The 22,681-nt window shown below is 47.9% G+C and overlaps 1 protein-coding gene across 1 annotated transcript; it reads right to left on the bottom strand.

The window, feature by feature from the left end:
- Positions 1–5,869: 5,869 nt before the first annotated feature.
- Positions 5,870–18,641, bottom strand: LOC140069133 (uncharacterized). Its single transcript, XM_072114498.1, has 3 exons — positions 18,590–18,641; positions 18,284–18,437; positions 5,870–7,006 (listed from the first exon to the last, which is right to left on the bottom strand). Exons 1-3 carry the CDS (start codon positions 18,610–18,612, stop codon positions 6,539–6,541), a joined length of 645 nt encoding a protein of 214 aa, XP_071970599.1. The 5' UTR covers positions 18,613–18,641; the 3' UTR covers positions 5,870–6,538.
- Between the last annotated feature and the right edge of the window lie 4,040 nt (positions 18,642–22,681).

The raw sequence follows: 22,681 nt of genomic DNA, 5'->3' as shown, positions 1-22,681 counted from the left end.
GAGGACTGACTGGTGGTGGTAGTGATTACACTAGACTTAGAACTGACTGGTGGTGGCAGTGATTATACTAGACTGAGGACTGACTGGTGGTGGCAGTGATTATACTAGACTGAGGACTGACTGGTGGTGGTAGTGATTATACTAGACTGAGAACTGACTTGTGGCAGTGTTTATACTAGACAGAGGACTGACTGGTGACAGTGATTATACTAGACTGAGGACTGACTGGTGGCAGTGATTATACTAGACTGAGGACTGACTGGTGGTGGTAGTGATTATACTAGACTGAGAACTGACTTGTGGCAGTGTTTATACTAGACAGAGGACTGACTGGTGACAGTGATTATACTAGACTGAGGACTGACTGGTGGCAGTGATTATACTAGACTGAGGACTGACTGGTGGTGGTAGTGATTATACTAGACTGAGAACTGACTTGTGGCAGTGTTTATACTAGACAGAGGACTGACTGGTGACAGTGATTATACTAGACTGAGGACTGACTGGTGACAGTGATTATACTAGACTGAGGACTGACTGGTGGCAGTGATTATACTAGACTGTCGACTGACTGGTGGCAGTGATTATACTAGACTGAGGACTGACTGGTGGCAGTGATTATACTAGACTGAGGACTGACTGGTGGCAGTGTTTATACTAGACTGAGGACTGACTGGTGACAGTGATTATACTAGACTGAGGACTGACTGGTGGTAGTGATTATACTAGACTGTGGACTGACTGGTGGCAGTGATTATACTGGACTGACTGGTGACAGTGATTATACTAGACTGAGGACTGACTGGTGGTAGTGATTATACTAGACTGTGGACTGACTGGTGGCAGTGATTATACTAGACTGAGGACTGACTGGTGACAGTGATTATACTAGACTGAGGACTGACTGGCGGTAGTGATTATACTAGACTGAGAACTGACTGGTGGCAGTGATTATACTAGACTGAGGACTGACTGGTGGCAGTGATTATACTAGACTGAGGACTGACTGGTGACAGTGATTATACTAGTCTGAGGACTGACTGGTGACAGTGATTATACTAGACTGTGGACTGACTGGTGGCAGTGATTATACTAGACTGAGGACTGACTGGTGGTAGTGATTATACTAGACTGTAGACTGACTGGTGGCAGTTATTATACTAGACTGAGGACTGACTGGTGGCAGTGATTATACTAGACTGAGGACTGACTGGTGACAGTGATTATACTAGACTGAGGACTGACTGGCGGTAGTGATTATACTAGACTGAGAACTGACTGGTGGCAGTGATTATACTAGACTGAGGACTGACTGGGGGCAGTGTTTATACTAGACAGAGGACTGACTGGTGACAGTGATTATACTAGACAGAGGACTGACTGATGGCAGTGATTATACTAGACTGTGGACTGACTGGTGACAGTGATTATACTAGACTGAGGACTGACTGGTGCCAGTGATTATATTCGACTGAGGACTGACTGGTGACAGTGATTATACTAGACTGAGGACTGACTGGTGACAGTGATTATACAAACACCAAGGACTGACTGGTGACAGTGATTTTATTAGACTGAGGACTGACTGGTGGCAGTGATTATACTAGACTGTGGACTGACTGGTGACAGTGATTATACTAGACTGAGGACTGACTGATGACAGTGATTATATTAGACTGAGGACTGACTGGTGACAATGATAATACTAGACTGAGGACTGACTGGTGACAGTGATTATACAAACACCAAGGACTGACTGGTGACAGTGATTTTATTAGACTGAGGACTGACTGGTGACAGTGATTATACTAGACTGAGGACTGACTAGTGACAATGATAATACTAGACTGAGGACTGACTGGTGACAATGATAATACTAGACTGAGGACTGACTGGTGACAGTGATTATACTAGACTGTGGACTGACTGGTTACAGTGATTATACTAGACTGTGGACTGACTGGTGACAGTGATTATACTAGACTGAGGACTGACTGGTGACAATGATAATACTAGACTGAGGACTGACTGGTGACAATGATAATACTAGACTGAGGACTGACTGGTGACAGTGATTATACTAGACTGAGGACTGACTGGTGGTAGTGATTATACTAGACTGTGGACTGACTGGTGGCAGTGATTATACTGGACTGACTGGTGACAGTGATTATACTAGACTGAGGACTGACTGGTGGTAGTGATTATACTAGACTGTGGACTGACTGGTGGCAGTGATTATACTAGACTGAGGACTGACTGGTGACAGTGATTATACTAGACTGAGGACTGACTGGCGGTAGTGATTATACTAGACTGAGAACTGACTGGTGGCAGTGATTATACTAGACTGAGGACTGACTGGTGGCAGTGATTATACTAGACTGAGGACTGACTGGTGACAGTGATTATACTAGTCTGAGGACTGACTGGTGACAGTGATTATACTAGACTGTGGACTGACTGGTGGCAGTGATTATACTAGACTGAGGACTGACTGGTGGTAGTGATTATACTAGACTGTAGACTGACTGGTGGCAGTTATTATACTAGACAGAGGACTGACTGGTGGTAGTTATTATACTAGACTGAGGACTGACTGGTGGTAGTTATTATACTAGACTGAGGACTGACTGGTGGTAGTGATTATACTAGACTGAGGACTGACTGGTGGCAGTTATTATACTAGACTGAGGACTGACTGGTGGTAGTTATTATACTAGACTGAGGACTGACTGGTGACAGTGATTATACTAGACTGAGGACTGACTGGCGGTAGTGATTATACTAGACTGAGAACTGACTGGTGGCAGTGATTATACTAGACTGAGGACTGACTGGGGGCAGTGTTTATACTAGACAGAGGACTGACTGGTGACAGTGATTATACTAGACAGAGGACTGACTGATGGCAGTGATTATACTAGACTGTGGACTGACTGGTGACAGTGATTATACTAGACTGAGGACTGACTGGTGCCAGTGATTATATTCGACTGAGGACTGACTGGTGACAGTGATTATACTAGACTGAGGACTGACTGGTAACAGTGATTATACAAACACCAAGGACTGACTGGTGACAGTGATTTTATTAGACTGCGGACTGACTGGTGGCAGTGATTATACTAGACTGTGGACTGACTGGTGACAGTGATTATACTAGACTGAGGACTGACTGATGACAGTGATTATATTAGACTGAGGACTGACTGGTGACAATGATAATACTAGACTGAGGACTGACTGGTGACAGTGATTATACAAACACCAAGGACTGACTGGTGACAGTGATTTTATTAGACTGAGGACTGACTGGTGACAGTGATTATACTAGACTGAGGACTGACTGGTGACAATGATAATACTAGACTGAGGACTGACTGGTGACAATGATAATACTAGACTGAGGACTGACTGGTGACAGTGATTATACTAGACTGTGGACTGACTGGTTACAGTGATTATACTAGACTGTGGACTGACTGGTGACAGTGATTATACTAGACTGAGGACTGACTGGTGACAATGATAATACTAGACTGAGGACTGACTGGTGACAATGATAATACTAGACTGAGGACTGACTGGTGACAGTGATTATACTAGACTGAGGACTGACTGGTGACAGTGATTATACAAACACCAAGGACGGACTGGTGACAGTGATAATACTAGACTGAGGACTGACTGGTGACAGTGATTATACTAGACTGGGGACTGACTGGTGGAAGTGATTATACAAACACCAAGGACTGACTGGTGACAGTGATTTTATTAGACTGAGGACTGACTGGTGACAGTGATTTTATTAGGCTGAGGTTGAGTCTTCTTTTTTGGTTGGGTCTTTTTTCTCAGATGGGTCTTCCTTTTGGTTTGGGTCATCTTTTTGGACCCTGCTTCAGTGTCCACTTGTTTCTGACCCGGGTCTTCTCTTTGCTTCGGTCCTCTTTCAGAGCTGGGTCCACTTTCATTAGTCAGGTCGTATATTTTGGTTGGGTCTTGTTGCTGAGTCAGGTCTTCTGGTTTGGTAGGATGTTGTTTCTGAGTTGGGTTTTCCACTTTGGTCGGGTCATTTTTCAGAGCTTGGTCTTCTGTTTTGGTTGTTTCTAGCTTCTGAGCTTGTTTTTGTTTTTTTGTTTGTGCTTCTTGTGCTAAGTGTTGTTTTTGTTTTTTCTGTTGGTTCTTGTTTTTGGCTGGAATCTTATTTCTTGGTGGAGACTTGTTCATTGGTTCTGTTTTTGGGTTGGGTCTTGATGGGTATTTTTTCTGAACTATATCTTCTGTGTTGGTTGTTTTTTGCTTTTCATTTGGGTCATCTTTTTTCTCAGTTTGATCTTCTGCTTTGGTTGTTTCTTGTTTCTGGGTTTGGTCTTCTTTTTTGGTTGGGTCTTCATTCTGACCTTGATCTTCCTTTTTGTTTGGGTCATCTTTTTGGATTGGATCCTGCTTTAACCCCTTAAGGACGGAGGGTTTTTCGCCTCATTTCTCGCTCTCCAACTTCAAAAATCCATAACTTTTTCATTTTTCCGTGTACAGACCTGTGTGAGGGCTTATTTTGTGCGTAACAAATTTTACTTTCCCGTAATGTTATTTATTTTAACATGCCGTGTACTGCGAAGCTGAAAAAAAATTCCAAATGTGGAAAAATTGAAAAAAAACCGCACGTGCGTCACGTTCTTGTGGGCTCAGTTTTTACGACTTTCACTCTTCGCTCCAAATAACATGCCTACTTTATTCTTTGGTTCGGTGCGATCGCGGTGATACCAAATTTATAGGTTTTATTGTGTTTTATTACATTTTCAAAAATTAAACGAATGTGTACAAAAAAGAAAAAAAAATTTTTGCCATCTTCTGACGCTAATAACTTTTTCATACTTTGGCGCACGGAGATGTGTGAGGTGTCATTTTTTGCAAAATGAGGCGACGTTTTCATTGTTACCATTTTGAGGTCTGTGCGACATTTTGATCATTTTTTATTTCATTTTTTATGTTATGTAAAAAGGTGTAAAAGTCGCATTTCGGACATTTGGGCGCCATTTCCCGCCTCGGAGGTCACCGCCGGCCGTAACCGTTTTTATATTTTGATAGATCGGGCATTTTGGGACGCGGCGATACCTAATATGTCTGTGATTTTTACTGTTTGTTATGTTTTATATCCGTTCTAGGGAAAGGGGGGTGATTTGAACTTTTAATATTTTATTAATTTTTTTTATTTTTTAAACTTTTTTTTTTCTTTTTTTTTTCACTATCTTTTAGACCATCTAGGGTACATTAACCCTAGATGGTCAGATCGCTCCTACCATATACTGCAATACTACAGTATTGCAATATATGTCATTTTTGCAGGTTATACATTACAATGAGCCACTGGCTCATTGTAACGAACCTGCATAAACCATGTAGCCTCGTGTCAAAAGAAGACCCGAGGCTACCATGGTAACCGATCGCCGCCCCCCGATGACGTTCGGGGGCGTGGCGATCGAAAAAAAGATGGCGGCGCCCGCGCGCCGCCGTCTTTTAAACGCCGCCGGCGACTTTGCCGGCGGCGTTTAGGGGGTTAATAGCCGCGATCGGTACAAGCACCGACCGCGGTTATTAGCGGTGGGGGTTTTGTGCAAAATGCAAAAACCCCCACCTCTGTATGAAGAGGACTCAGCCCGTGAGCCCTCTTCATACTTCCCTTATACCTCTGCGCCGTAGAGCTACGGCGCAGAGCGTTAAGGAGTTAATGTCCAGTCCTGCTTCTGGGTCATATCTTGCATGAGGGCTGAACATTGTTTCTTTGTTGGATCTGGTTTCTGCTTTGGATCTTTTTGTACAGAGCATTGGTTCTGCGCTGGGTCTTCTTTCTTGCTTAGGTCCTCACTCAGAGCGGCGTCCTCTTTTTTAGTCCTATTTACAGTCACATCTTGTTTCAGGATCTTTATGATGGGGTCTTGCTTTTGAATTGGGTCTCCTTTTTTGAGTCTTTTTTCTTAGATGGATCTTCCATTTTGGTTGGGTTTTTTCTGGGTTAGGGTCTCTTTTTTGCTTGGGTCTTGCTTCAAAGTTTGGTCTATTTGATTGGGTTCTTGTTTCTGACTTAGATCCTGTTTCTCAGGTAGATTTTCTTTTTGTGACTTCTCTACTTTTTGGGTTTTCAGTTAGATGAGTTGAGTCTTGTTTGGTTGGATCTTCTTTTGGGTTGGAGCCAGTTTGAGGGTCAGGCTCATGAGCTGAATTATGCTCTTGGTTTGGCTGAGTGGAGTCTTCCTTCCTTATAAAGTGTTATTTCTGGTTTGGGTCTTTCTTCTCGATTTGTCCTTGTTTCTGAGATGGATCTTGTTTTTGGATAGGTTCTTGTTTCTCGGTTGGGTCTTGTTTTTTGGGTCTGATCTTGCAGAAGAACTGAACATTGTTTTTTGTTTGTTGCTTCTTTCTTAGTTTGTGCTTCTTGTACTAAGTGTTTTATCTCTGTTGGTTCTTGTTTTTGGCTGGAATCTTGTTTCTTGGTCGAGACTTGTTCCTTGGTTTGTTCTGTTTTTTGGGTTGGGTCTTATTTTTGGAATGAATCAGGTTTTGGAGCTGAATCTTGTTTTTCGGTTTGATCTTGTTTGTGGATTGGGTTTTGTTTCTCTGTTGGGTCCTGTTTCAGTATTGGGCCCTTCAGTAATGGGTCTTGTTTTTGGGATAGAGCTTGTTTTTGAGTTGACTCATTTTTCTCAGTTGGATCTTCCTTCTTGGATTTGTCATGTTTGAGGATTTGATCCTGGGTTGAGCCCTCTCTCTTGGATGAATCTTGTTTTGGGGTTAATTCACATGTTTTTGAGGATGTTGATGGTTGCAGCATTGAACCTTTTTGGGATGCACAGATCTGACAACCTTTCTTGGACCTCAGAGCTTCAAAATAAGCAACAGCAACTTTTGCTACAAGTTCTAAAAATTCTTTAAAGTCAACCTCTCCATCATTGTTTTCAGCAGGTGCTCGCAGTATGGCTTCAATGGTGTGGGGATCTCCGGAATCCTAAGGAGACAGAAACAACAACCAAATTATGAAAAGCTCTTCAGGAGTAAAGTGTTGGTGGGGCACACCTGACTGATTAAGGAAGGTCCCATAGACTGGGGGCTGACATTATTAGATGCAAAAGGGTTAAAAGTTTGGGTACTATTACACTTTAATAAGGTTGTTAATTAGAGATGAGCGAGCACTAAAATGCTCGGGTACTCGTTATTCGAGACAAACTTTTCCCGATGCTCGAGTGCTCGTCTCGAATAACGAGCCCCATTGAAGTCAATGGGAGACTCGAGCATTTTTCAAGGGGACCAAGGCTCTGCACAGGGAAGCTTGGCCAAACACCTGGGAACCTCAGAAAAGGATGGAAACACCACGGAAATGGACAGGAAACAGCAGGGGCAGCATGCATGGATGCCTCTGAGGCTGCCTAATCGCACCATTATGCCAAAATTATGGGCAACAGCATGGCCATGACAGAGTGACAGAATGAAGCTAGATAGCATCTAAAACATCCAATAATTGACCCTGACACTATAGGGGACGGCATGCAGAGGCAGCGGCAGCAGCAGCAGGCTAGAGAGTGGCATGGCGACATACCCTAAATGGACTCAGGCTTCAAACCAATGGGTGGCAGAGAGGAACCAAAGGAGGTGAGCAAGAAGCGCTCAAATAATATCGGTACATGATAAAAGTTTGCCAGTATATTTTGTGGATTACACAGCAGGGTGGCGACAAAGTTAACATGGAAGCCATGAAAACAACCCAAAATTCTGCCTGACACAGCTCGTTTGATAAGGGGACCATGTATGGAGGCAGTGAACTAGTAGTAGATTAAAGGTGCTGCAGTTAAAACTATGTTAGTTGGATCTTGGGATGGAGCTGGCGCTCCGCTGCCAGGCGAGCTTTCGCCAATCCAAGCCCCTGTCTCTAGGCTACTCCCCAAACAGCACTTCTAAGAACCTTTTGTATAAGATCAAGTGTAGTAGCGTTCTTATAAGTTTGGGATATGGCGGGTGAGGGGAATGTAAACAGATGCGCAAGAAGCGCTGAAATAATATCCCTAAATGGTAAAAGTTTGCCAGTATATTTTGTGGATAACACAGCAGGGTGGCGACAAAGTTAACAACTTTGATGTGGAATCCATGAAAACAACCCAAATTTCGGCCTGACACACCTCGTTTGATAAAGGGACGATGTATGGAGGCAGCTATATGGACGACTTTTGGAGGTAGCAATGGAGACAACGTGTGGAGGCTGCTATGGAGACAATTTAATTTGGATAGTGCCTGTATGTGGCAGTCCAAAAAAGTTTTCAAACCAGAGGAGCAGGTAGGTGGCCCTCCAGAAAAATGAAATAGATTGAGTGCCTGTATGTGGCAGTCCAAAAAAGTTTTCAAACCAGAGGAGCAGGTAGGTGGCCCTCCAGAAAAAAGAAATAGATTGAGTGCCTGTATGTGGCAGTCCAAAAAAGTTTTCAAACCAGAGGAGCAGGTAGGTGGCCCTCCAGAAAAATTGAATAGATTGAGTGCCTGTATGTGGCACTCCCAAAAATTGTTTAAAACAGAGGACCAGGTAGGTGGCCCTCCAGAAAAATTAAATGCATAAAGTACTATAGCTAGAGCCAGTGGGCCCTGTCAAAAAATAGCCAGTTTCCTCTGCTTTACTGTACAAAGAGGAGGAGAAGGAGGAAAATGAGGAGGAGGAGGAGTGGATAAATTATTCAGGTTGAGCTTCCTTCACCTGGTGGAGATTGGAAATTATGAGAAATCCAGGCTTTATTCATCTTAATAAGCGTCAGCCTGTCAGCGCTGTCAGTCGACAGGCGTGTACGCTTATCGGTGATGATGCCACCAGCTGCACTGAAAACCCGCTCGGACAAGACGCTAGCGGCAGGGCAGGCAAGAACCTCCAAGGCGTACAGCGCCAGTTCGTGCCACATGTCCAGCTTTGAAACCCAGTAGTTGTAGGGAGCTGTGTGATCATTTAGGACGATGGTATGGTCAGCTACGTACTCCCTCACCATCTTTCTGTAAGATCAGCCCTACTCTGCCGAGACTGGGGACAGGTGACAGTGTCTTGCTGGGGTGACATAAAGCTGGCAAAAGCCTTGTAAAGCGTACCCTTGCCAGTGCTGGACAAGCTGCCTGCTCGCCTACTCTCCCTCGCTACTTGTCCCGCAGAACTACGCACTCTGCCGCTAGCGCTGTCAGAAGGGAAATACTGTTTCAGCTTGTGCACCCAGGGCCTGCTGGTATTCATGCATTCTCACACTCCTTTCCTCTCCAGGGATGAGAGTGGGAAGATTTTGCTTGTACCGTGGGTCCAGGAGAGTGAACACCCAGTAATCGGTGCTGGAATAAATTCTTTGAACGCGAGGGTCACGGGATAGGCAGCCTAGCATGAAATCTGCCATATGCGCCAGAGTACCAACGCGTAAGAATTCACTCCCCTCACTGGCCTGACTGTCCATTTCCTCCTCCTCCAACTCCTCCAACTCCTCTTCTTCTGCCCATACACGCTCAACAGTGTAGGACTCAACAATGGTCCCCTCTTGTGTCTCGCCAACATTCTCCTCCTCTTCCTCCTCATCCTCCTCCACCTCCACCTCCTCCGATATGCGCTGAGAAACAGACCTGAGGGTGCTTTGGCTATCAACAAGGGAATCTTCTTCCCCCGTCTCTTGTGACGAGCGCAAAGCTTCCGACTTCATGCTGACCAGAGAGTTTTTCAACAGGCCAAGCAGCGGGATGGTGAGGCTGATGATGGCGGCATCGCCACTGACCATCTGTGTTGACTCCTCAAAGTTACTCAGCACCTGACAGATATCAGACATCCACGTCCACTCCTCATTGTAGACTTGAGGAAGCTGACTGACCTGACTACCAGTTCTGGTGGAAGTTGACATCTGGCATCAGCTTTAACACATGGGCCAGGCATGGCACATGTGTCAGTCTGCCGAGTTGCAGAGCCGCCACCAGGTTACGGCCGTTGTCACACACAACCATGCCTGGCTTCAGGTTCAGCGGTGCCAGCCACAGATCAGTCTGCGCCGTGATGCCCTGTAATAGTTCTTGGGCGGTGTGCCTTTTATCGCCTAGGCTCAGCAGTTTCAGCACCGCCTGCTGTCGCTTAGCGACGGCACTACTGCTGTGCCTAGAGCTACCGACTGATGGCGCCATGCCCACGGATGGTAGTTCGGAGGAGGAGGTGGAGGAGGGGTGGGAGGAGGAGGAGGCATAGTAGGCCTGAAACACCTGGACCAAGGTAGGCCCCGCAATCCTCGGTGTCGGCAGTATATGACCAGCCCCAGGGTCAGACTCGGTCCCAGCCTCCACCAAGTTAACCCAATGTGCCGTCAGCGATATATAGTGGCCCTGCCCGGCAGCACTCGTCCACGTGTCCGTGGTCAGGTGGACCTTGTCAGAAACGGCGTTGGTCAGGGCAAGGATGATGTTGTCTGACACGTGCTGGTGCAGGGCTGGGACGGCACATCGGGAAAAATAGTGGCAGCTGGGGACCGAATACCGAGGGGCGGCCGCCGCCATGAGGTTGCGAAAGGCCTCGGTCTCTACTAGCCTATAGGGCAGCATCTCCAGGCTTAGCAATCTGGAGATGTGGACATTAAGGGCTTGGGCGTGCGGGTGGGTTGCACTATATTTGCGTTTCCGCTCCAGCGTCTGGGGTATGGAGAGCTGTACGCTGGTGGATGCTGTGGAGGATCGTGGAGGCGACGATGGGGTTTTTGTGGCAGGGTCCTGGGCAGGGGGCTGACTATCAGCTGACACAGGGGAAGGAGCAGTGGTGTGCCCGGCCGGAGGTGAACGGGCTTCTTGCCATTGAGTGGGGTGTTTAGCATTCATATGCCTGCGCATACTGGTGGTAGTTAAGCTAGTAGTGGTGGAACCCCTGTAGATCCTGGTTTGGCAAATGTTGCACACCACAGTCCGTCAGTCATCCGGTGTTTCCTTAAAGAACCTCCAGACTTCTGAAAATCTAGCCCTCGTCACGGGAGCTTCACTAGTTGACACATTTGGCGCTGATGCACCAGCTCTGGCCCTGCCTCTCCGTCTGGCCCCACCACTGCCTCTTCCAACCTGTTCTGGTCGAGGACTCGCCTCCGTCTCAGAAGCACTGTGTTCACCCGGCCTCTCAACCCAGCTTGGGTCTGTCACCTCATCATCCTCCGATCCCTCAGTCTGCTCCCCCCTCGGACTTCCTGCCCTGACAACAACTTCACCACTGTCTGACAACCGTGTCTCCTCATCGTCGGACACCTCTTTACACACTTCCACTACGTCAAGAAGGTCATCATTACCCACAGACTGTGACTGGTGGAAAACCTGGGCATCGGAAAAAAGCTCAGCAGCAACCGGACAAGTGGTTTGTGACTGTGGGAAGGGTCCAGAAAACAGTTCCTCAGAGTATGCCGGTTCAAATGGCAAATTTTCCTGGGAGGGGGCAGACTGGGGGGGAGGAGGCTGAGGTGCAGGAGCTGGAGGAGTGCCGATTTCGGTGACATGGGTGGACTGCGTGGAAGACTGACTGGTGGACAAATTGCTCGAAGCATTGTCCGCAATCCACGACATCACCTGTTCGCACTGTTCTGGCCTCAACAGTGCTCTACCACGAGTCCCAGTAACTTCAGACATGAACCTAGGGAGTGTAGCTCTGCGGCGTTCCCCTGCTCCCTCATAAGCAGGTGGTGTCTCACCCCGCCCAGGACCACGGCCTCTGACCCCTGCAGTAGTTGGACGCCCACGTCCCCGCCCTCGTCCTCTACCCCTAGCCCTCGGGTTAAACATTTTGAAAATGAGAGTTATAACTTTAATTTTTTTTTTTACTTTTTTTTGTGTTTTTTGTTTTTTTTTGTGTTTTTTGTTTTTTTTTGTGTTTTTTAGTTTTTAAAACCAAACGATGCTATCCTATTGCTATGGCTATTTTCTAGCCAAGTATGAAAGCACACTACTATGCCAGATGAGATGACGCTGAGTTATTAAAAAAATAAACGTAAAATAAAAAAGGAAATGGCAGACTGTGCCTAATTGAAATCAAACCCCTAATAAATTTTCCCACTTCGGTCTTTGCGATGGATATGTGCGTCACTAAGAGCTAAACACAGCGGTCGCAAGTCTCACTACAAATTGCTCACAATTTGCTAGTAGATGCACTGCAGCAACTACAGCCACCAGCAGATCAACCAGAAATCAAATATATATAACGCTACTGTAGGCGTAAGTAAGCCGTTGGGGTTCTCCTATGGCTATTTTGTAGCCTACACTGAAAGCACACTGCTTTGCAATATGACTTTGAGCTATAAAAAGAAATAAAGGTAAAAAAAAAAAAAAATCAGCAGACTCTGCCTAATTCTAATCAAACCCCTAATAAATTGTCCCACTTTGGTGTTTGAGGTGGATATGTGTGTCACTAAGAGCTAAACACAACGGTAGCAAGTCCCCCTGCTAATTCCTCACAATATGGTACTAGCTGCACTACTAGTGCCAGCAAGCCCAGCCACAAGCAAATAAAAAAAAAAAAAGTATAACGTTATTGTAGCCCTAAGAAGGGCTGTTGGGTTGTTGTAGAATCACTCCTGCCTAACACTATTCTAATAGAACACCCTAACGCTTTCCCTGACCAGCAGCAGCTCTCTCCCTAGCGGCATCCAGACAGAGAATGATCCGAGCAGCGCGGGCAGCGGCTAGTCTATCCCAGGGTCACCTGATCTGGCCAGCCAACCACTGCTATCTACGTGTAAGGGTACCACGTCATGCTGGGTGGAGTGCAGAGTCTCCTGGCTTGTGATTGGCTCTGTTTCTGGCCGCCAAAAAGCAAAACGGCGGGGGCTGCCATTTTCTCGAGCGGGCGAAGTATTCGTCCGAGCAACGAGCAGTTACGAGTACGCTAATGCTCCAACCAGCATCAAGCTCGGACGAGTATGTTCGCTCATCTCTATTGTTAATCATTGCCTTTATGATGTGTTCTTCCCCCCTCCTTTGTTGCCTTATGATGTTCTCCCATCCTACAGGACGTGGAGGTTTGTATGGCTGACTCAATGTTATCTCCCTCTTTGTATTTTATATTTAATTTCAAGTCACAGCAGGCAGAATGGTGGAAGATTTGACATTTGAGGTGTTTGCTCGGTTGGCCGACTTACCAGCTGGGAGTGCAGCTGGGTATACAGCTTCCAGGGCTCAAAAATGTGTGATACTTTCCCAAGTGCCTGATTTTTGGATCTATTACTGATATTTGTGTTGCAGGTAAATTACTTTTTTAGGTTAAATCACCATTATGTCATGGGTATATGTAAGATGTTATTTTGGTCTAGAAGACGAGTCGATACATGTATGATGTCACCGGTAGCTTACATTTACATTTACTTGGCACCCAAATCTTATAATGCCCCCATTTCATGTACCCCCTTCATAACCAAAAACTAATACTCACCTAGGCCCGGTAACCTCCGCAGATAAATGACTTCAATGCCACCTCTGTGTGTGGCCCGGAGGGCAGTGATATATTGGTGTGATCACTCCTCCTCAATGGTGAAGCGGGAAGCTGAGGCTCCCTTCTCCACACAGAACGGTGGAATGGACCCTAAGGATTTGGACTGTTCCCCAGAAACCAGGACTGTTGGGGGTAATCCCTACATACATACATACATACATATATATACATGGCCATGAATATGGAAACAACATTCTCCAATGCTCATATTTCTGCCCTAAAAAATAGTCTTGTCGTGACTGTCCCTTCATAATGAGCCACGTTCCCGCTTTGAATAGTTACACCCAATGTCAGCTACACCCAACACCACCGGAAGACACCTAACCAGCTCCTGAAAAGCCCTATATGTAAAATCCTCTCCGCTTTTCCTGCAGTGAATGGGACTTCCTGGTTGTGACATCAGCTAAGGGCACTGAGGCCTGAGGGCATCCACATGAATGTGCACAAACAGCCCAGCCAATCAGGACACAGAATCAGGGTAACTGCTTGTACGGAGATCTAGTGCACAACAAGGCAGGGGAGACACAGAGCTGGCAGCACAGAGCACTGGATCTCTGCATCATACAGGAATCTACTACATCACAGAGAGAACAATATATAAAAACATGTCCAACTACACTATACAACACCTACACAGGAATAACAAGATGAACACATGGCAGCATCACAGGATGTGCACATATATATAAATGTGCAATATCCCCCACCGGGGCCTTTTCTTGGGGCCTGGAGACAGAATATGGGAGTGGCTGGCGGTTGCGGCCTAGGCACGCTAGTGTCACAGTGCTTGGTATGGGGACCGGAGGGCTGTCCTACAGCCTGGCCGCTCTCCACAGGTGGTGTGTGCAAGAAATATGGAGGAAGAAGGTGATTCTCCCTGGGGCAACCCCTGAGGTGTCTGTAAGATGACTCCCTGGGTGATGGATGGGAGAGCCTGTGGTGGTAACAGCCGTATCCAGGGATCAGACGGAGGCAACGTTGTGCAAATCAACTTATAGTTATTTATTCAACGGCAAAGTTTAGGCAACGGTCCAAAAAAGGTTAACAGCAAGTTTTGGTTGCTTGAGTGGTCATGGAGAGGGGTCCGCAGGAATGGTGCACCAGCCTCATAGTAGATACCGGCTGGGATGGTTGAGGTAGAGCTGTGTCCAAATTGTGGAAGCTGCAGCTCTGGGCTAGAGTCTCCAGACGTGCCCTAAGTGCCAAACTTTAGGCCTGAGGCACTTTCTTATCGATAGGCAACAATAGCTCTCTGAAGCGAAGGACGTTTTTTCGGAAAAGGACCTGACACAGAAAAAATACACCCCTTCCTTTAAAGACCTCACCAAGATCTACAAAGATCATTATACATCCTGGTGGGAGGGTAAACCTTGAAAATGAACCTTGTCAAAAAACTGCAAGGTCAAATTGAGACAGTAAAAAATTCCGAAACAGATCCTGAAATATCAAACAAAGGATTTACCCTATAGAATTCAGGGGATAAATACCAATATTTTTAAAAAGAGAGAAAGACAATTCATAAGAGACCTTCAGGACTTCAAAGAGAATAGGGTTTATTGCATATTGATCCAAAGACATCAACCCTGTGCCACTGATACGGAGGTCTCTTCAACAGAGGCGGGAGGATCAGATAGTGAAGGGTCCTATAAAGATAGAAAAGGACATAGTACCAAAAGAGGTGGATCAAGAGGTGGGAGGGGGACAGGAAGGGGGACAGGAAGGGGCTCAGGGGCCCGTTTTTTAGAGAACCAATAGCCCGTCAGGAATAGAAACATGGTGTTGAGTCTTACCGCTCACTCCAAATAATAAATCTATCACAAAGGAAACCTAACAGCAACGAGATGGTGGTCTTATCGAATGGACTGACGTTTGTCAGATTAGGATACCTTAATGTGGATGAAGGACATCAACCTTTTCGCCCATAAGCTAAGTTGGAATACATTTTTTAAGAAAAAAGATGATAAATCTAGTAGAGAACTGGGTGTTCCTCCAGACATGGTCAAGGACGTTAGATTGCTGGCCAGTCTGGAACATTCACGTCCAGAACAGGAGGGACAGGGTCCATTCACCACACTCAAGAACACAGGGGGACATATCATGTATTGACGCATTTGTGGAGATGGTTTGTTCAGACCTAAAAAAGCTGAAACCAAGTAATACTGCACCTAATTGTACTAAAGAAATTGTGGCACTCTGTAACCTAGAAAAAGATGACGGCATTATGGTAAAACCACCAGCTCAGGGGCACGGCCATGGGGAGACCTTGATCTCCCTCATATGCCAATACGCTCCTGGGTTGGTGGGAGGCCACCTGTGTGTTTAGTGATGACCCATCTGTGGTGATCGAACATGGGGAAATGTTCCTGTGTTATATAGACAATATATTCATCCTGTGGAAGGGGGGGGGGGGGCGGATGAGTTTGGCAACTTTGTAAATTCACTCAACCAGAATCATATAGGCATTTTACATCAGAGATTTATGAAACAAACCTTCCGTTCCCAGACGCGCTGATCGCGAAATCACCGGACGGTACACTATACACGTAAACCAACAGCGACCAATTCACTATTAAGATGGGACAGTCATCGCCCATTTCCCCTACGTAAAGGAATGCCCAAGGGGTGATACCTGCGGGTACACTGAAACTACCGTTCAGAAAACGAGTTCCGGCGGCGAACGACAGATTCCTTGAGCGTGGGTCCCCTGATTCCTCAGAGGCTTATAAGGACAGTTTAAGTAAAAGTCATACTGATCTTCTACATGGTCCACCAAAAAAAAAAAGAAGGATGGGTCGGAGGATGCCAGGAAGATCCTGGAGAGACATTGGCCCATTCTACTGATGGACAAAGATTTAAAAAAATCTGGTAGGCCTAAGCCTACAGGTTCCATTCACTCGTCTAGTGAATAGCCATTACGTAGCCCCCAAACCGAAAGGCACATGGTTGGACAGGCGGGTGACTGGGAGTTATTGCCTGCCCTTACATTCACAAGTAGCGTTACAGGAAACGTTAGACCATTAGAGACTACATAGACTGCACGAGCACTGGTGTCATCTACAAAGTTACACGTAGGTGGGGTCCTGAGTATGTGGGTAAGACCTACAGGGAGCTGCGTAGAAGAGTGGGGGAACATCTTGGAGACCCACAAAAAAGACAAACCAATATCAAACCATGTCTGGACGTACCATAACGGTGATGCGGCAGCGCTGCGGTTTCATACCCTGAACGCAGCGGCAACTGGCACAAGATGATCCTCCAGAAGGAGGCAGGTTGGATCGTTACATTGGATACCATCTCTCCCAAAGGCCTCAATGACCAAGACACAGATGTATATGCCAGGATTGTCATCCGGCTGTTGGTGGCAATTGGATGTGTGACCTCGTAAACGCTTGGTTTCTCTCTAACTTTATGTGTTATGTAATTCTAGGTCTCCGCTACTGGAAGGGGGTCTCTTCATGAAGGTCCTGCGCCCGATGTCCACCAGGTGTCGCTGCTGCGCCGAAGTCCACCGAGGTGCCCCGGAGTTCATCGTCTTCATCGTGGTGCAGGTGAGTATGGCCCGTGCGACCAATTTTTTTAAAAAAATACAGCGCTTTTTTCCGAATCTGTCGGGTTTTCCACCGGCCACGCCCCCTGAATTCAATCGCGTGCATGCCAGCGCCGATGCGCCACAAACCGATCGCGTGCGCCAAAATCCCGGGGCAATTCAGGGAAAATCGGCGCAAATCGGAAATATTCGGGTAACACGTCGGGAAAAACGTGAATCGGACCCTTGGTGAAAATGACCCCCATTGTCTCTGGATCTAGCCCCTTACTCAGGGCAGTTGCGTCCCAACGTGGACCTACATCCACGTGCTTACAAGCGTCCCTATGGAGACGCGTCTATCAAATCTTCCTGCCGTATCGCGCTCCTGGCAGTTAACCGCGCTGGGCCAATAGGAGCGACTATATAGGGATGTCCGCCCAATCAGATACATCAGGGGGTAGGATCTACGATTTAAAGAGGCGGAAGTACCATCTATCTGGCGCGTACGGAACGCCAGCCGCATATTGTATTGTGGCCTGGCCCATGCTAAGCCCCCCCGATGGACGGCCAGTACCAGAATTGGTAAACTTTAGTCCCTCTGAGGAGACAGATGATGAAACACGTCAGGTTATATACTCCCCTTGGTCAGGTGGTAGCTGCTCTCCAATCAACTTCCAGCTAACAATACAGCCACATCATTGGATAATTACTTACACCAATTTAACTGTTGCCTTTCCAGGCAGAATCTACAGCTGCAATTACATAAGACTCAGATTCCTGAACATTCCTAGAGAGGTGATCAATCCCCCTAACATCTCCTGACCTGAGGAGGGCGCTATTTGCAACTACCAGCCTGGAAATGCATTGGCAGGGGTGTTGCACATGCACAGTGAGACCTCTCCAGAAGACCACCTCTCTGAGAGGACCCTCCCTGCCATTATACTTTATGGAAGCTGCGGACCACCCTTTCCTGTACAGAGAGCGGTCGCTGTATATACAATGCGCTGTGTGTGCAGGATCTAGAACTGATGTGGGGCCTGAGCTCAGTCACATGCGCGTGACATCATTTTATCATGTTGCCAGTAATTATCAGGACTGATATTCTCCTGCACCCAGCAGCTACAGCTACAGCTATAATAGCCACTCCCTCCCGGGTCTATCCTCCATTGTAATTCATAGAAACCCAAAAAAGACTCCTCAGCTTCACGAGCAGCTCCGAAGCACAAAGTGCTGGGAACATCCATGTAGGATCTTACCTCAATCACTTCTGCAAACTCCGTCTGGATGAGGCTCTTGAATTGCGCCTTGTCCAGTTTATCGCAGGGGCCGCTGCGGCAGCTGTAGCTGTGGAAGGTGTCGATGATCCTCCGGATGGCGTACAGGAGATTGGCCATGGCTGCTGGATGGGAACTGGAAGAGGAAAGCAAAAAGACTGTCAGGACCATGGAAGGTCACAATCCAGAGATGACCTCTTCTATGGGGTGCACCATGTCCTGTGTATGGCGCCCCAATGTCATAGTATACGGCACCCGTCCCGTTCCTCTGTTTTTCCTGACGATTACCGATAACACCCCGGTATTATCATGCTGTACGAGTGCCTCGCGCTGCAGAACACCCCTGTTCTATCGTGCTGCACGAGCTCCTCCTTAGTTTTTTGGCCTCCCTAGGCTTCCGTAGTTGTCCACGTCATAGTAAGCTCTCTGGGTAACTTAGCAACCCCCACGCCGGAGGAAGCGTCTATGGTATCACGGCAACCCGCTGTCAAGCACATCTATGTACCTCCTACAGATCAACTTCCGGGGACATCAGTCTTCGGTTCTTTGGTGTTACCCAGCATTTTGTCTTATCAAATTCATCCTCACAGGTGGCTAGAATCTTATATACACATACCCCCACCCATTCGTTATGTATTTTTTTATATATTTTTTATTTTTCTGTATAAAAATTGTTACATAAATCTGTGACGTAAGTGCTCGTGTTTCTGCCCGGGATAATCCCAGTGTCACTCATTTGTATATAAACCTGTCACATACCATGTAACCTCATGCCTGACAAAGGCTCATGTACTGAGCCGAAACGCGTTGTATCTGTAACTTTTTTAAATTTTTATGATATAATCAACCTCAAGTTTTTGGAACGCACATTAAAAAAAGGTCTTTCCGATTGGGATCACCAGTATATTGACTAGACAACCCCGTACTCTGGACCGGGGATTGCCTACTACCAGGAGATCGTCGGCTGCTACATGGGATTACTTATGCCTTTTTCATCTACCCTAAGGTGAGCAACTCTTCATTACCATTATCTGGTTTTATTACGTATTTCACGAGGTCAGCGCCTCTTGTTTCTTCCTCTGCTTCCTCTACATCCATCTGGCTCAGCTAATGAACTTTGACAGATCAGTGATATAGAGTCGCTCCAGATTTCTGCTACATAGTATAGGTATTACAATGGAACAAGTAAAGATTGTGAGCTCCTCAGAACAGAATCTGCTGATAGCATGTTACCTGCCGGGGTGTAACGCACCATATACCTGTACATAAAGGGTGTAACAGGCCTCGCCAGCCCCTTCAGAGCAGCCCCACAGATGCAATAATAGAGATTATGTAACTATTCTAATCCTGGAGGTCGTCAGATCCTTCTACTCGCACCTCTTGGGCAGGAAGGATCTAGATCGGGATGTGATGTCGGCTTTCCTGGCTGAAACTGTCTCTGAGCCAGGAGTAGACTCATCACTAAAGGATTAGGGAGGAGGAAGTTAGCCGGGCGATTGAAGGGCTCACCCTCAAGAAATCGCCAGGTCCGGATTGCTTAACACCTGAGTTTTATAAGACATTTAAGGACGCCTTGGTTCCCCTCTTGACTCAGGTATATAATGAGTGTCTTTCCTCGGGCGCTCTGCCAAAGTCAATGAGGAGGTCTGCCCTGATCATCCTGTCAAAGGGTAAGGACCGATCTCGTATTGAGAACTGGAGTCCCATAGCGCTTCTCAATACGGACAGAAAGGTTTTGGCAAAGGTGCTGTTTAATCGGCTGGTGCAGTTTGCGCCCCGGCTCCTTTCGGGGACCCAGCACTGCTCTGTTCCAGGCCGCAGTACATTTAGTGCTGTGCTTTGTGTCCGGGAGGCAGTGGAGTAGGGCAGGGCTGGTAACTGGAAGGGGTACTTGCTGTCCTTGGACCAGGCAAAAGCGTTTCATCGGGTTAACCACGAGTACCTCTGGTCTGTCGTTCTGAGGTATGGCCTGCCGGGGGAGTTTGTAATTGGCTGAAGGTTTTATATGCAGGGGTAGAGAGTTTCCCGCTTGTGAACGGTTGGATTGGCCGCTCTTTTGAGGTCGGGTCCGGTGTTCGCCAGGGTTGTCTTCAGGGCTGATTGTGGGCAGTTGGTGGGAATCAGTGCTGCTACCGCACACAGGGGCTCTGGTAACACTTCCAGAACCCTTCTGGCTAATTATTATATTTTAAAAGTTGATTTTAGCAGGAACGAGGCCATGGATAACAAATGTAAGAAGATTCCCACAGTCACGGTGCCTGGATCTATAAGTAAGTGTCCATGGTTTATCAAGATTAAATTTTTGATGGTAGATTTCCTTTAAGATCAATGTTTCTAACCTCTGGAAAAAGAGGGCTCCTCCGTGGGTATACTCCTGTAGGGGATGGTTTCGGCCTTTCTTCCAGGAATGGGAGACAAGAGGGCAAAGATAAGTATCTACACTCACCACATGGACATCTTGCAGCTCACACTGCCCTGGTTCCAGGCGGTGAGGGCCGGGTTGGCCGGGGCCTATGGAGCATTCAGAGGCCTGGGTGGCCAGGACCGCTGCACGTTATTCCCAGTTAGCCTAGTGGTCAGGTACCACACGTGGAACGCACGGTGCTTAGTGTCAGCTCAGAATAAAATCCTCCCGGTGGATGAGGCGGTTAGGAACATTCTGTATGACCTGGTGAAGGTGCGCTCTCTGGAGTATGAGAGGCTGGGCACGGGGAGGGCCTCTCTCCTTAGTGTCCCTTAGTCTGTCCTCTCCCTCCTGGTGAAGGTGCGCTCTCTGGAGTATGAGAGGCTGGGCACGGGGAGGGCCTCTCTCCTTAGTGTCCCTTAGTCTGTCCTCTCCCTCCTGGTGAAGGTGCGCTCTCTGGAGTATGAGAGGCAGGGCACGGGGAGGACCTCTCTCCTTAGTGTCCCTTAGTCTGTCCTCTCCCCCCTGGTGAAGGTGCGCTCTCTGGAGTATGAGAGGCTGGGCACGGGGAGGGCCTCTCTCCTTAGTGTCCCTTAGTCTGTCCTCTCCCTCATGGTGAAGGTGCGCTCTCTGGAGTATGAGAGGCTGGGCACGGGGAGGACCTCTCTCCTTAGTGTCCCTTAGTCTGTCCTCTCCCCCACCCTGGTGAAGGTGCGCTCTCTGGAGTATGAGAGGCTGGGCACGGGGAGGACCTCTCTCCTTAGTGCCCCTTAGTCTGTCCTCTCCCTCATGGTGAAGGTGCGCTCTCTGGAGTGTGAGGGGCTGGGCACGGGGAGGGCCTCTCTCCTTAGAGTCCCTTAGTCTGTCCTCTCCCCTCCTGGTGAAGGTGCGCTCTCTGGAGTATGAGAGGCTGGGCACGGGGAGGGCCTCTCTCCTTAGTGTCCCTTAGTCTGTCCTCTCCCTCCTGGTGAAGGTGCGCTCTCTGGAGTATGAGAGGCTGGGCACAGGGAGGGCCTCTCTCCTTAGTGTCCCTTAGTCTGTCCTCTCCCCCCTGGTGAAGGTGCGCTCTCTGGAGTATGAGAGGCTGGGCTCGGGGAGGGCCTCTCTCCTTAGTGTCCCTTAGTCTGTCCTCTCCCCTCCTGGTGAAGGTGCGCTCTCTGGAGTATGAGGGGCTGGGCACGGGGAGGGCCTCTCTCCTTAGTGTCCCTTAGTCTGTCCTCTCCCCCCTGGTGAAGGTGCGTTCTCTGGAGTATGAGAGGCTGGGCACGGGGAGGGCCTCTCTCCTTAGTGTCCCTTAGTCTGTCCTCTCCCCTCCTGGTGAAGGTGCGCTCTCTGGAGTATGAGAGGCTGGGCACGGGGAGGGCCTCTCTCCTTAGTGTCCCTTAGTCTGTCCTCTCTCCTCCTGGTGAAGGTGCACTCTCTGGAGTATGAGAAGCTGGGCACGGGGAGGGCCTCTCTCCTTAGTGTCCCTTAGTCTGTCCTCTGCCTCCTGGTGAAGGTGCGCTCTCTGGAGTATGAGAGGCTGGGCATGGGGAGGGCCTCTCTCCTTAGTGTCCCTTAGTCGGTCCTCTCCTCTCCTGGTGTAGGTGCGCTCTCTGGAGTATGAGAGGCTGGGCACGGGGAGGACCACTCTCCTTAGTGTCCCTTAGTCTGTCCTCTGCCTCCTGGTGAAGGTGCGCTCTCTGGAGTATGAGAGGCTTGGCATGGGGAGGGCCTCTCTCCTTAGTGTCCCTTAGTCTGTCCTCTCCTCTCCTGGTGTAGGTGCGCTCTCTGGAGTATGAGAGGCTGGGCACGGGGAGGGCCTCTCTCCTTAGTGTCCCTTAGTCTGTCCTCTCCCCCCTGGTGAAGGTGCGCTCTCTGGAGTATGAAAGGCTGGGCACGGGGAGGACCTCTCTCCTTAGTGTCCCTTAGTCTGTCCTCTCCTCCTGGTGAAGGTGCGCTCTCTGGAGTATGAGAGGCTGGGCACGGTGAGGGCC

Source organism: Engystomops pustulosus, chromosome 7 (assembly GCF_040894005.1).
Source record: "Engystomops pustulosus chromosome 7, aEngPut4.maternal, whole genome shotgun sequence".
NCBI classification, from domain to species: Eukaryota; Metazoa; Chordata; class Amphibia; order Anura; family Leptodactylidae; genus Engystomops; species Engystomops pustulosus.
This window is presented reverse-complemented; position numbering and strand designations above follow the sequence as displayed.